This window comes from Chrysemys picta, chromosome 6 (assembly GCF_011386835.1).
Source record: "Chrysemys picta bellii isolate R12L10 chromosome 6, ASM1138683v2, whole genome shotgun sequence".
In the NCBI taxonomy this organism is placed as follows: domain Eukaryota; kingdom Metazoa; phylum Chordata; order Testudines; family Emydidae; genus Chrysemys; species Chrysemys picta.
In genome coordinates, this window is record NC_088796.1 from 93,697,169 (window position 1) to 93,712,948 (window position 15,780).

The 15,780-nt window shown below is 42.9% G+C and overlaps 1 protein-coding gene across 2 annotated transcripts in view; it reads right to left on the minus strand.

Annotated features, from left to right (window-relative positions):
• Positions 1-15,780, minus strand: part of DOCK8 (dedicator of cytokinesis 8) — a 132,059-nt gene that overhangs the window by 47,592 nt on the left and 68,687 nt on the right. For both annotated transcript variants that reach the window (XM_005296756.4, XM_065549378.1), the window contains 9 exons: positions 10,074-10,191; positions 9,117-9,187; positions 8,234-8,372; positions 6,929-7,030; positions 6,121-6,216; positions 5,630-5,864; positions 4,823-4,987; positions 3,064-3,239; positions 1,383-1,478 (listed from right to left, as the gene is read on the minus strand). In XM_005296756.4, coding sequence (XP_005296813.2) covers positions 1,383-1,478; positions 3,064-3,239; positions 4,823-4,987; positions 5,630-5,864; positions 6,121-6,216; positions 6,929-7,030; positions 8,234-8,372; positions 9,117-9,187; positions 10,074-10,191 — 1,198 coding nt within the window. The remainder of the gene's footprint in view (positions 1-1,382; positions 1,479-3,063; positions 3,240-4,822; positions 4,988-5,629; positions 5,865-6,120; positions 6,217-6,928; positions 7,031-8,233; positions 8,373-9,116; positions 9,188-10,073; positions 10,192-15,780) is intronic.

The following is a 15,780-nucleotide window of genomic DNA, read 5'->3' on the forward strand; positions in this document are numbered from 1 at the left end:
TCATGGGCTTTGGGCAATGTGTTTAGGGTGTGAATTGCAGCCTATACTGCAGGGGTCAGCAACCTTTCAGAAGTGGTGTGCCGAGTCTTCCTTTATTCACTCTAATTTAAGGTTTTGCGTGCCAGTAATACATTTTAACGTTTTTAGAAGGTCTCTTTCTATAAGTCTATAATATATACCTAAACTATTGTTGTATGTAAAGTAAATAAGGTTTTTAAAATGTTTAATAAACTTCATTTAAAATTTAAATTAAAATGCACAGCCCCCTGGACCTAGGCAGTGTGAGTGCCACTGAAAATCAGCTCGTGTGCCACCTTTGGCATGCGTGCCATAGGTTGCCTACCCCAGCTATACTGATTCTGAGCACTTCTATGTAATGCATTAGCGTTTCTGAGGTTGGGGGGAAGATGGTGAATGCTAAAGGGTGGGAATGAAGGAATCCTTAAAGCAAGATCTTTGCACTGGATCCTACTTGAAAACAATACTGTGTAAAGATGACTCTGAACTGAAAACCCAGATCCAAGCACCCCAATCTTTTAGGAAGTTCAGATCCAGATTTAAACTTTGCATCATGGTCCATTCTCTATACAAAAGATATACAAGTAGAGATACTGAATATTTATATGGATAATGGGAACATCTCCAGTTACATTAGACAGGATAATTAATCCCTCAATAATTAGGAATGGATATAAACCTTCATGCTTCAGGGCATAACTCAAACTCTAACAGAGGTCAGGAAGAAACTTCCCCTGTGGGCAAGTTATTCCTTAACTACCTACTGGAGGGTATCTTGCACTTTCTTCTAAAACAGCTGTTGCTGGTTGTTGTGAGAGACAGCAGACTGGACTAGAAGGATCACTTGTCTGATCTGGAATGGGAGTTCCTATGTTCCTAATAACTGCTACCCTGGAACATGTACTGTGAGAGAGACAGAGTGGGTTGGTTTCAAAGACTATGAGCAGGGGAAAAGCCAATTTGGTGAATTCGGACCACAACTAGTCCTTCACTCCCCTTCCTTTACCTTGGGAAACACTGATCCATTATGATCATTACAAGTCAAAGTAAAGAGTCTCCAATCATATACATTGACCTGTAAAGCATTCTGTTACTTGCCAGAACTACTTGGGAAACAGAATCTAAAGAGCCTGAGATTGAGGGGGTTGATACAAAAATGAAGATATATTAATTTATCTACTGGTCAACCTCCCTGGTATAAACGTAACTTTTATGGCACAAAGCTTATTTGCCAAAACTGATAAATTAATTCTTTCCCTTTCCCCTGTACCTCATCTAAGTGTTACTGGCAAAGTTTGTTTTAGCAGCTGTTTAACAGCTCTCAGCCAGGCTTCAGATTGCTCTCGCATTGTGTGGCACTCTACCTTTTTATTGGATGGTCTTGGGCTTACAGATGCATTTGATGTGTCGTTGGTGGCGTCAATATAGAAAGACATCCGACTGGAGCTGCGATCTACAACCTGGAGAAAAGGGCCAAAAGCCGGGGGAAGGGGATTTTAATTAATTAAACAAAGGAGAGTCAGCTGCTAGTTGTAAAAAAAAAAAAAAATACAAATCTCCCCTACCATCCTCTCTCTCACACATGCCCCGTAATGGGGGGAGGAGAGAGGAGGGAGGAGGGAGGGAAACAGTGCCAGGATTTGGAATTCAAAGGAAAGTAATGTAAATACCTCCACCACGTGGCCTACTCAAGTATTGCATTTAGACTTTAAAGCTCTCTTAATTCATCCACTCAACAAGAGCTGTTCTTGAAAGAAATTTCATATTTAGAACCACCAAATAAAATGACAGCTGGGAGTTTCTTTCATTAAAAACAACGTCCATTTAAAAGGTGGTGAAATGGCAGTACTCACCCAAGCATTGTAAATTGCTGTGATGCATGCTTTAATAACCTGCAATGTTGTTATTAATGTGATGCAGCTTTAATAACCTACATGTTAACTTTGTTTTAATTTAGGTAAATTAAAAAACTCTAGAGCTGAGTTATGTTTTAGGACACAGGAAATAGGAGTAAAATTCATAAACAATTAAATACAAGTCTACACTATTAAAAACTGATATGGATGAATAAATATATCCATATAAACAAATCAAATATTCATAACCTGCAAATATGACTAGTTCTTCTCTTTTATTTTGTTTTATTTCCCTCGAGCTAGACACATAAGTCTCATTCGCTTTAATTGGAGATGCACATGCCCCTTGGATGGAGAACAGATTCAGAAAGTGTCTTATAATCAAGTTTGAAAACAAAGCACTGCAAAAGCACTATGCTACACATAATTAACATCAACAATCTATGTAATTCTGAACAAGAAAAAGAAGAAAATCAGTTTATGTTTCACTTGAATTCAATGGGCAAATTAAGGACTCACAAAAGAAGAATTCATCACCAAAGCAGATGCTTTTGGTGCCCATACTAGCTGATGTAAAATCACTGTGCTGATGATGGACATCCCACCTAGTCTCTCACTTGAAGTGCACACATTCAGCACTAAACAGGCACTGTGATTTTATAAAAAATGGCTGTGAAGAAATGGAATATTTTCCCTCTCAGCATTAGAAGAGCGATTCTTCTTTGTAAGATGTGTTTAACCCTCATTAGAGCCTGATCCAGCCCCCAGTGAAGTTAACAGCAGTCTCTTTCCATTGACTTGAACAAGAGCTGATCAAGTCCCTCATAAACACCCTAGGTATTGTTATGTATAGATCTTTCAGAACACAAGAAAAGAATTAGAGATCTGAAAATATGCACATCCTGCAGTGGAGACAAAATCCATCCATTCAGAGACAAAATTCTGAAGACCTTACTGATGTCAAACTACTGTTGACTTCTCTGGGACACTGAGAAAGGACTTAAAGATTTGGCACCAGAGCTTTAGCTTGCTGTTTTAGCGCCCAGATGAACAGCAAGACTTCTTGGTGGCATATACAGCATATATGAGTAGAGATGAGTCCACCCACAAAGTCTGGATCTGGGTCCTTCATCTGGGTTTTTGGGTTAGACCCTATCTCTAGCTACCAAGCTTTCTTTTCCTCCCTTACCTTCGATGACATGATATTTTTGACTTCCTCATCAGTAGCAGTCTGTGTACCATGAATATCTGGATTGCTGCAGCTCATTACCCGGCTCTGGAGAAGTCTGGACCCAACAGACACAGCTGTGGTGCGCCCAAATGTGTAATAACGAGACTCTGGCAAATTGGCACTTCCTGCTGCACCTGGTCACGGGAAGACGTTTTTTTAAAATCAGGACTGGATATCATATTAACACAACATTATGATCCCATGAAAGCCAGTTTTACTCTGTGCTCCTAAAGCAAACACAGCAAGAACAGCATGTAGATTCTGAAAGCCGCTCCACCAACCTCACCTTTGATAACCTAACTAGGCCCGGAGCCAGAGGATGCAGAGTTAGGGGAAGGGTGGTGAGCTGTCCAGCACAGCACCAAGACAGAGAACACCAGAGGAAGATCAGAGCAACAGCTCCACAGCAGCAGCTTCTCTTTCCTTCCTTTCTCCTTCCACTTCAGAGACAGGCTGTTAGTCCCTTGCTGCACGTTAGACTGATGTACACACATCTGGGCTCAAAACTCTATCTCCACCCTTGATGTAGGTGATAGAAACTGAGGGCTTGTCTACACTCAGAAATGTATCAGACTAGCTAATCAGGAATGATTATTCTGGAATAGCTGTTTTCAGTAAATTTCCAGGTGTGGATAAGCCCTGATATTTACCACATCCCAACGTCAGCCAAATATTCAAGAAGAGCTCAGATTACACACGTGAGCAGGGGAATAAACCCCCCTCCCTATCACCTCTCACCCCCGTCTCTTTGGGTCCAGACATGTAGGAAAACAAAGGGTTCTTCATCTGCTTACTCCCTCCCTGGAGCAGGTAGGTGGGGAATGGGTGGAGCCTGGCCCCATCCCCCTACTCTCTTTCCAGAATAGCTAAACCAGCACAGAGGGCGGGAGGAGGGAAGTAATTTCCTGCTGGTATAGATCAGAAGGGAGTCACTGGTATAGATCAGTGGGGGAGGTTTAGGTTGGATATTAGGAAAAAAACTTTTTCACTAGGAGGGTGGTGAACCACTGGAATGGGTTACCTAGGGAGGTGGTGGAATCTTCTTCCCTTAGAAGGTTTTTAAGGTCAGGCTTGACAAAGCCCTGGCTGGGATGATTTAGTTGGGAATTGGTCCTGCTTTGAGCAGGTGGCTGGACTAGATGACCTCCTGAGGTCCCTTCCAATCCTGATATTCTATGATTCACTACCCATTCCTCTCTACTGTCCCCCAATTTGAGGGATGTCACTCATTTTATTCTGAAAGTTACCAACATGGCACATAAATCTGGGGTCCCCTCACTCAGAAATGGAGGTTCCAGAGAGAGAGTTACACCGAAGAAAGGAATCCCACCACATTTTAAAGTTTCCCACCTGAACAGGTCTGTGTGTGTCTTTGTCAGACACCATGTCCTACATCTGGGCCATCGCAGGCTGAGAGGTATGTAACCACTCCTTGGGAGCAGGGCACAATGCCACCTGAGACTACTTCTGGGGTGGTGAAGCTTGCTCAGGGCTGCTCCTAAAGGCACCATCATGCCCTATAGCACCCATTGCACTGTTGCCCTCTCTCTTATTTCTTGCATGGACTATACATTAAAGTATCTTTTAAATTCTGCTCCTTCTGAATACAAATGACTCCGAATGTCAGGAGCCGTCACACTCGTGCTACCTACAATCTGAGGGGTTGGGGCAGGTCAGGGAGGAGGGAATTACTTTATGGAGAAGGCAACAAGAATACCTAGTCTGGCAATATCTCTTTGAGGCTCTGGAAGGCGAAACACATAGTAGACGTATGATGCCAAGAGACAGTTCCTCCCATGCTGGTCCTTGCTCAGGTCTTTACTGTTGTGAAGACTGTTCACTATTGCGACCACAGATTCAAAGGCAAACTGGGAGAAATTGGCTGTGAACCAAAGGGAAAGAATTAGTCTCAGCATTAAAGGGCATAACTCAGTTAAGACAGGGCATTCTTTGAGCAGATAACATCTAATCCATTCACTGTTTAATCTACACTTTAACAAATTCAAAGCTAAACACAGAAACATCAGAATTGCTAGATTGGATCAGACCCAACATCCATCCAAGCAGTATCCTCTCTCTGGCAGTGACCAGCATGAATTGCTTCACAGAAAGGTGTAAGAACCCTGCAGTTGGCAGATATGGACTAATCTGCTCCCCCAACATAGATCTTTTCCTAATCTGATCTCTAATAGTCAAACATCGTCTTAAGCCCCTTTACATCCCTTCCAAAATTTGTGTTGGCATTGATTATAACTTTGGATATTCGGTTACTGATATAAATGTCAGTCAGCAGATACTGTACCTGGGTACAGAGGACGTGCTGATTTCCTGAATAAGCTGCAGGAAGTTGAACACTCCCCTATCTCAATGCCCCATAAATACCCTCTAGAAGCTAAATCAGCTAATATCAAACTAGAGCCAGCCAATTTAGCAAAATGTCTCCATCCACCCACCTGGTTTGCTTGTGGGCCCTTTCCAACCCTACTGCTATTCTGTTAGTCAATGGCCATGCTTTAATATGTACCTGTCTGACCAGCTATAACCATGGGCTTCACAGCCAGCTGGAAAAGTTTCTCCAGCACCAAGTGTAAAAACAAGACCAGGGGCTCAAGGCGGGAGGAATTCAGGCAAATAATGCTGAGTTTTAACTCGTGTTCCAGGGTAGCCTCTGTGATCTTCTGTTCCATCAGTCGAATTGGGAAGGTGACTTGGCTTTCCAGAGAATGACACAGAGTGAAGAATTTCTCCAGGTGGTTGTCCTGTGAATACAATCAAATACTCAGCATGTGGCGCTGGACAGTTACTGCATATTCTGTACTGCTGCAGCCACAGACAATCACAGAGCAACAGAGATGGTTGGCTAAGAAGTAAAAAAGTCACCAAAATTTGAACGGGCAACCAAGAGGTGAAGAGCTTTGTATCCCATTCACCAGTCCCTTCAGCTATCCAAGCCCCAGCAGTCTGTTTCAAATGAAGCTTATGTTGCATGTAAAAGATTGGATGTAGATTCTTTACCTGAGTGTGAATAGATGAAACAGCCTGCACTTCTACGTTAAACACCCCCTTGTGCCCTTCGACCCATTTAATTGGAGGTGACTGTGATGGAACTTTCTGTGTTAAAGATAAAATAACAAGATGATCAGCTTAGCACTTTTTCCTGTAAGTAGCCAAATAGCAAATACTGTTTACATAGAGTGCACATAGCTTTTAAGGGTGTTTTTTAGTTACAAATTAGACGTACTTCAGGTATCACCTTTTTATTCCACATCTTTATTCCACTCTACACTATTCTGCATGGGGTTCTGGTTTGCTCTGCCAGAGAGACTGGGGTCAGTGATGCAGTTTGAATCTGTCTGGTCCCCTTTACATTAGCAATATTTTCTTAGAGGGCTCTGTCCTCCACCTCATTGTCTTCTTGGGGGAGCCTGATCCCTGCTTCTCCACCCTTGGCAACACCTTTCCTGAAGACTCTAGGCAGTGACATTCCCATACACTGTGGGATAGTTGGATGTTCTGAGCCACTAAGTAGCAGGAGAGTATTAAGGGTCATATGACCCAAACCCCAAGGATGGAGCTTTTTGGAGGTCTGTAGGGCCTGTACTAGCAAGTGATTATTTTGGCACCCACAAGCAAGTGAATGACTGCACAGCCACTTGGTTTAGGGGTTTTCTTTAAAATCTTTTTGTTGGTTGATTGGTTGGTTGATTTGCTTAAGCATAGGGAAGGGTTCCTCAAATCAAGTTAGGCAAATGTTGGAGCCTAAAATACCGACAATGCCCCTTTAACTGGGGAAATAGTATCTATTAGCTATTTTGTTTGTTACCTCCGGAGAATGCATTGAATAGTTTAAAGGCAACTTATCCAAGGCAACAGGAAGACAATAATGTCCAGTCTGGAGACGATCATTTAATAGAATTGGCAGCCACTGAAATAGATGAGGCAAAAACAAAGTGATATTCATTACTGCATGAGAGTATGACTATTTATCTAGTTTGTGATAATTACAGTCAACAGAACAATGATTAGATATCGACCAGAAATGTTTTGGACTCCACAGTAATTTCTGCCAAAATCTGCAGAAGTGTCATCATGCCCCCGCATGCAGGGGCAGCCCTAGCTTTTTTGTTGCCCCAAGCACGGCAGGCAGGCTGCCTTCGGTAGCATGCCTGCGGGAGGTCCCCGGTCCCGTGGATTCGGCGGCATGCTTGCAGGAGGTCCGCCAGTCCCGTGGCTTTGACGTACCTGCCGCCGAATTGCCGCTGAATCCGCGGGACCAGCGAACCTCCCACAGGCATGCTGCCGAATGCTGCTTGACTGCCGCCCTCACAGCAACCATCAGGCCACCCCCCCCCGCGGCTTGCTGCCCCAGGCACGCGCTTGGAGCGCTGGTGCCTGGAGCCGCCGCTGCCTGCATGACATAAGAGCCAGTGCATGACATAAGGTCAGACTTCACTGAGGCCTTGGCTACACTGGCGCTGTACAGCGCTGCAACTTGCTACGCTCAGGGGTGTGAAAACGCCACACACACACCCCGAGCGCAGCGAGTGCAGCGCTGTAAAGCGCCAGTGTAATCAGAGCCTGCAGCGCTGCACGCTCGCTCACAGCGCTGCAAGCTAGTCCCCTCGGAGAGGTGGAGAACTTGCAGCGCTGGCGGTGCAACTACACTCGCGCTTCGCGGCAGTGCTGTGAATCCCCAAGTGTAGCCAAGGCCTATGACCACTCTCAGTGTGTAAAGTTAAGTACCTGCAGAATTCTTTGCAGGATCAGGGCATCTGATCCAGTCTGTGATCTGTACCTGTGCTTGTTAATTCTTTTGGTGTAGCCACAAAAGCCATAACATTTGAATGCAGATGTGGGTGCTGGGGAGTGTTAAAATCAAGACCTATTACTCATGTCTGGAAATTGTTATAACAGGATATTTGCAGTGTTGTTGTAGCCATGTTGGTCCCAGGATGGCAGACACAAGTTGGGCCAATAAAAGATATTACCTCACCCACCTTGTCTCTCTAATAACAAGATCGAGTGTTCTTGCCACTTCGGCTGGGGACTAAGTGAGGAAATTAGTTAGTTATTTCTACAAAAGGCCTGTGTGCACAGGAAACTGAAGTGTAAATCACAAGTGACTTACTGAATATCCCAGGAGGGTTTCTACACATGCTCCTTGCTTTGGCTGGCAGCTGATATGGTAGAATGTGAACAGTAGGTGGTGTTTTTCTGTGAGTTTAGCTGGCAGTTTAATTTTCACCTCTTCATAAAAGTCAGGAGACCTGTTTTAAAAATACCAAACACACACATCTTGAAACATGAAACAGGCAGGAAGGCTAACTTGCATGTAGGGGCCCAGATACTACTATGATATGAGTGGTCTAAATCTCTAGCCAAATAGCTAGATGTATCAAGATGTGTATTAGCTCAAGTAGGCCAATGATGTACTCATACGTAAACATAAATCTATGAATTAGCTGCACTGCAGAAATCTAGAGAGCACATTGAGATGCCTCAGATGTCTCTTCTCTCCACACTTGTGAAACTGCCTTCTATTAATCTTTGGTTTTGAATACACTTGTTTTAACAAAACCTAAATTCTGGGTCCAAATTCACCTGAGTGTTTCTATTTAGCTTTGTTTGGAACCACTAATTCACCCAAATGAGGAATATTCTAAAGTCCCAGAACTACTTTTTACTTGTGGACATACTTCTTAACTTTCAAATAGGGAAAATCCTTGAAATTCTTTCTGAAAAATAAAATGAATTAATATAATCATCAATAATAATAATAATAATAATACACCCCACTCTCCATGATTTCAATGAATGAGATTATTTCAATTCTGAATGTGACAAACCTTCAAAGCAGTATTTGGAATCAGAAAAATATGGAATTTCACTCGTCAACTGTGGGGTGTGGGGGTTAAAGTATTTTTAAAAGCTATGTAGAGTTAAAAGCATCCCTGAGCAAATGACTAGTATTTAATATATAATAAAAAGAATATTAATAATAGTACACATACTTGTTATGATATGTGACAGCTGTGTACATCTCTTGCAAAAATTCTGGACCTGAAGACTTTCCAAAAATGATCTGCATTCAAAAATAAAAGTACTAGTGACCAGGCATATAGCTATCAAATTTTATATCACCTTTCAGAACGATTTAAATGTTGAAAAACGACAGTATTTTATTTTCTATCAGCAGGTTGTCATGAATGGGATGTACATATATTACACACCCCATTCATGACAACATGCTGATAGAAAATAGAACACTCAGATTTAAATACTTTTTTCAATACTGTATATTTAAACATCTAAAAGAAAACTTTGTTAAAAGAACATCAAGGTTGCATAGTTTCACACACACAAAGAAATCTAGATATCTTGGGCTGCTGAATGGAATAGTTATCTGCATATGAAGATGTTTACCAGTTCTGTCTCACTGTGGATCTGTTTACTGTTCCAGTGTCAAGGTCACAGGTTCTATCCTCAGTGCTGTGCATGGATGGACCTGATATTTGTGTATTCATAGTGCCCAGGATTCGTTCAGTGGGACACAGAATATAACATTCTGAACAGGTTTCTGAACCTCTGTGGATTTACTGGTAGAGTTCCCAACATGGCACTCATATATAAGGCAATGTTATTCTTTTTTAAATAGAAGCTACAGAATGTTTACTCTTTCACGTAATACATGAAGCATTAGAGAATACAGGAGGATATGTTCCTGTTCCACACTAACTACAAGTCTCTTCTGCTGTTCCTCAGTCCTTTAGCCCTGCTTCCTGATGTGAACTGCATGCTTCATGAGCACTGTGGTCGAAACCATTCTGGTTTCAGTGCAAGGCCCACAAAAAATCGTAGCTGTGTGTGAAGCATGAGGTCCCAAGTCAACCCTTCACATGTTTTGTCCGTACTGCAGCTAGCTAAGTATGCTCCACAGATGTCTGATCCTGTTATTTAGTCTATATTACCGGCATTGCACAGGTAGCGTCTTCTCCACACATAAACTGAATCTTAATGGTAATGTTCCTTGCAGAGGCCAGTCGATTAGCAAAATTCAACCTCTGTGGGTAAACATAAAGGAGATTTCTGGAAGCAAAAGAAAAGAAAAGTAAATGAGTAAGGAACAATTATTTGCTTTTGAAGAACAAAGTACTTGGCATCGCATCTGACTCAGTTCTTCTTCTCCCAATGCTGTAATTCCACCTAGACACTAAAGGCTTTGAAAGGGCTCTTTCTATCTACAGCGCTTGTTGGAAAAAGGTAAGATTCTGGTGCTGCGCAATACGTTTGTTTTGTGGTATTCCTAAGGATAAACTATGCTTTTGAGAGGGCAACCTGGCATTCCCTCATTCTTCCAAAGTACCCTGTTACCCAGCCCTTTTACTCTAGGGCTGAGAGACAAGCTAGAGTGTTTGGGCCTAAGAAAATCTCCATTCCCATGTGAGAACAAATACAACTCCCACTCAGATACCATGGCAAAGATATACCTACATTAGTTAGCTTGCTAGACAGACAGAGAGAACAACTGTTACCAGTCCCGCTGCTGGAAAATAGGGGCCAAGGAAGCCCCTTGTTCCCATCACTCTTCTCAGGAGACCCTTAACTGGTATGTATAATGGAGGGATGGGGGGCATCAAGCCAGCAACCAGCCCACAATTAAAACAAATGTCTCTCTCTCTCTATATATATATATATAATTATCTATCCATACAGGACAGCAATATGCCATCTGATGGTCATCCAAGGACCACTCAGATGCTCACTGAAGATGGTAGAAGGTGATAGGAGGGTAAATGACCAACAGGGGAGAATAGGAGCCTGTACCTTTTGTGGGGAAGGAAGCTGTGAATAGGAGAGATTTAGAGGAGTTTCATTGATTTCTACAAAACAAACAAACAACTCACTTGGCTTTGAGTTTCACTAGGTATTTGGTTCAAACCAACAAACAATACACACAAACACACACATACATCCATTTTTGATCCATATCTGCCTAATGTTTTGTTTAGATCAATACAAAGCAGCCTGGATGCCCCAGCTGCAATGATGTATTTCACTGATTTTTTTCTTTGTTTTAGTTTATTCTTTCATTAGACAGCAACTGTCTGCTTTTATAGTTGCTGGCAAATAAAAAAAAAAATCTGGTTACACTCAGACCTAGCATTTAAAGCTTTCCTTGCCAAGGAAGGGAAAGTTCAAGGTACATTGAGTCTCAGCTAATCCTTCATTCCCCTAGCATTCCAGAACCTAGTAATATAGCTTATTATGAGGCAATGTGATATGGAAACAAATGAAGAGCATTTTCGTGCAATAAAATGTGCTGAATCCGTAATAAATGAACATTCCTGCTTTATGCAATGAAACGCAAAAATCTCTATTCAGGAAAATGAGCCTACATTGTCTGCAAATGTTAAAGAGCAAAAACAAAGCTTATAAGAACTTCTTAATAACACAAGACAAATAGAGAGCATTGCTGGATAGGGCTGCTGCTTCTCACCTACATAGAAATTGGCTCTGAATGAAGGATATGCTCAGAGATGCAATATATATATATATTCAACAAATAAACTCAACAACTCTATTTCACATTTGCCAAAGTTATAACAACTCAATAGCAATAGCAGGTTAACGATGGCACTTAAATAGTTTTTCAACCTGTAGTTCTTGGTGTCTGGTTTGGGGATTGATTTTTACTAATGTTTATACACATTTTTTTAAAAAAAAAATGCAGCTCCCTCCTGGAAATGCAGTATACCTTTACAATTAACTAAGCCCCAAATCTTGCAAGCTTCTCTACATAGGCAGATCACTGCACCTGCACAAAGCCTCATTGACTTTGTGGAGTGGAGGGTAGGCTATCAGAGTGGAAGAGTGCAGGATCAAAGCCCAAGGATACATAAGGGTACTTCACATAGGTGCCGACTCCATGGGTGCTCTGGGGCTGGAGCACCCATGGGGAAAAAATGGTGGGCACTGAGCACCCACCAGTAGCCCCCCTATCAGCTCCCCCCATCCCCTCAGCGCCTCCCACCAGGTGATGGGCCCCACAGATCAGCACCTCCGCCTACCCCAATGCCTACCGCCTGCCGCAATCAGCTGTTTCGCAGCGTGCAAGAGGCTCTGGTGGGGAGGGGGTGGAGTGATGATGCGGCGCGCTTGGGGCACGGGGTGGAACTGGGTGGGAAGAGGCAGGGTGGGGTGGAGCGGGGGTGGGAAGAGGTGGGGTGGGGTTGAGCAGGGGTGGGAAGAGGTGGGGTGAGGGTGGGATCTTGGGGGAAGGGTGGAGTGGGGGTGGAGCCTGACCTCCGGCACTTTAGAAAGTCGGTGCCTGTGCTTCAAAATCCAAGGGTAAAACCCTGACCCCAGTGAAGTCAATGGCAAAATTACAGTTGACTTCAGTGGGGCTGCCACGATATTGAGTTAATTACAAACAACAAGTTGCATTTCTGCATACTATAACGGCAGCACAATATTCACTTCATACCACTCAATGGGCCAAATTTGCCATTCAGTTATATGGGTGCAATCCCACTCTGAGGAAAGCCCCAATGGAGGAAAACATGACTGTTTGTTATGAAAGTTGTTTTTATGATGGTCTGACAGCTGTGGGGGCCTTTCTTAGCTAGGATTCTGCCAAATGTCAGTGTTTAACATAGATTAATGACCACCTGGTACAAGGACCTTGATTTACATGATTTTGTCTGTTGCGTGTCTCATTCTGCCTGTACAATGCAGGACAGATTTCCTAACCAGTTCTCTACCTAGCACAGTAGAAATGAGATTAGCACTGGGTAACAAGGGCAAAAATTTTGTCTCAAACTGCAGGCTCTGAACAGTTTAGCCAGCATCAATCTGAGCAGAAAGCATCCTATAAAGCTTAGAAGAGCTGCCACCATTTCTCATATCCTACTTGTAACTGTTGCAATCACAAACTGTATATAAAACAGCTCAGCAGTACCATATATACCTGTGGCACTGTGGCTTTTTCTGAGAAAATGTTCATGAAAGAATGGTCCAGTGGTTACACCACTAGCTTAAGACATGGGAGCCCTGGGCTCAATACGCTGCTTTGCCATGGTGACCTGTGTGACCTGGGCAAGTCACTTAGGCTACATCTATACTGCACGCCATTGGCAGCGGTGTGTAGGGTATGTATAGCTACAAACATCAGTGAAACGTTCCAGTGGGAAGGAGGCTGTGGGGAAACTCGGGCAGCTCCCTGCTGCCAAAGCCTTTCACTGTGGCAAGGAAAGGCTCTGCCGGGGGGAGGCAGTGGGGAAAGGTTCCAGCAGCAGAGAGTTGCCAAAGCCTTTCCCTGTTGCCTCCTCCTTGCCAGAGCCTTTCCCTTCTGCCAGTCTTTCACTGTGGTGGGTAAAGGCTCCAGCAGAAGGAAGCTGCCTGAGCCTTTGTCTGCTGCCTCCCTTCTGCCCGAGACTTTTCTCACTGCTGGAGCCTTTCTCTGCAGCAGGGAAAGACTCCAGCAGTGGAGAGGCAGTGGGACATTGCACCGGTCAAAACTGCAGTGTAAATAGGGGAGGCACTGCTTGGGCTGTAGAGCGCCAAGTAGGGTCTGTATCTGGGTTCATCACACAGGGACCAGGTGTGTCTTTACTCTACTTGCCTAAGCAGCAACTCACCATCTACAATAAATATTTATACATGTGCTGGGGTGGGGGGTGTAGTGGATGTACTCTATATGCTGCTGTAAAAACCGTGCAGTCTAGACGTCTCTTTAGCCTCTTTGTGCCTCAATTCCTCATGTCTATAATGGGGATGATGGTACTTTCCTACTTCACAGAGGTTTTTGTGAGGATAAATATATTATAGACTGTGAAGCTTTTTGAGATTGATTAATGAAAAGGGCTATATCTAAGAGATAAGTATTATTATTGATTATTATTATTATTATTCTTTTGGTACAACTAAACTGAGATGTAGAAAACTTAGTTCTGTTTATCACCATGTACTGTAATGTTTCGGGTTGCAGTACTTTGTGAGATGTAGCAGACTTCACAGTGAAATTAAAAACACATCCCAGGTTGGTTTATCAGCTAGGACATGCTAGATGGACTGCAGCATGTCTTAGCGGACAAACTAGTGCATGACTTGCCTTTCATTTTGCTGTGTGCCAAGTCTCACAGAGTAATGCAATCTACCATTTACATTTTTATATGCAATTTCCATTCAGCTAGGTTCTCTCAACATGATGTTATGAAACAGCTAAGGAAAGTGCAAAATATATTGGTAACTTCTATTGAATTATGCTTGGCCGAATGACTTATTAAACAAAGGATATTATCAATATTACACCTGTCAGAGACGAAAAACACATATAGGAGAGATTGTATAATCTGTTCATTGGTTTATGGATCCGCAGCTCTATAGAAGGTGTCACAAATCCACATAATGACCCTGGGTGCTGGATTTTACATTTAGATGTGACTTAAGATGAAAGATGTGTAAAATCACATGTAAACAGAGAGTTCTCTGCTGACTACACATATGAGGAGGCGCCAATGTACAAATTAATCCAGCAAGTACATAGATAAGGGCCAAATTCTGACCCCCTTTATGCTCATGTATCTCCACTGGTCTCACATTTGCAAACCCCACCACAACTAGTGACAGTAAAGGGCAGCATCTGGCACTAAATATCTTGCATTCAGAAAGGGCCAGATTGTGGCAAGTCCTGGTTGGTCTGTGTAAGGTCAGGAGGATAAAGGTAAATGGAGCTTCCTCCCACTGTGCATGACCCAGATACAACTGGCAGCCCTCCTGAGCACAGGTGCTTCACACAGATTACAAGCCACCCTGACAGAGGGAGAGAAAACAGAGAGTCGGACATGACCCTCTTGGACACTAAGCACTCTTGTATTCACACCCTACATACTACTGTAATAATCCTTGTACAAAATATGCCTCGTAAATTATCATTGGAAAACAACTCATTGATCATTTATTTTATATTCTTCTGTGAGGTATCTGTGCAGTGGGTATTAAAAGTTACAGATATATGCTAGAATTATGACTCAAGTGTGTTTAAACCAGGCATGTCAGAGGGAGATGGTAAACAAGTCTACCCCAGAAAAAGGCATGTGTTTTTCTTTCCTGGGAGTCACTTAGAATCATAGAATATCAGGGTTGGAAGGAACCTCAGGAGGTCATCTAGTCCAGCCACCTGCTCAAAGCAGGACCAATTCCCAACTAAATCATCCCAGCCAGGGCTTTGTCAAGCCTAACCATAAAAACCTCTAAGGAAGGAGATTCCACCACCTCCCTAGGTAACCCATTCCAGTGCTTCACCATCCTCCTAATGAAAAAGTTTTTCCTAATATCCAACCTAAACCTCCCCCACTCCTCCAAAGTACTCTGAAAGACAATGAGAATGTATTTACATATTGAGTAAACAGACCTATCAAGCTAACAAGGGGTGGAGGCAAACCTCACACTAACAAGTCAGGGAGGAGACAGCATGGCGTCTACGCCCCAGCAGGAGAGAGAAGCTGGTTCTGGGTTTTACTTTTCAGAAGAATACACTGCAAAGGTTTACTGGTGTATAATTACAGGGGTGGGGGGTGAACTTCAAATGATAAGCAATTGAATCAACTGATTGAATACAATACTGCTATATTATAGAAGTGTATAGAGTGAGGTCTTTTCTGAAAGCTAATGACA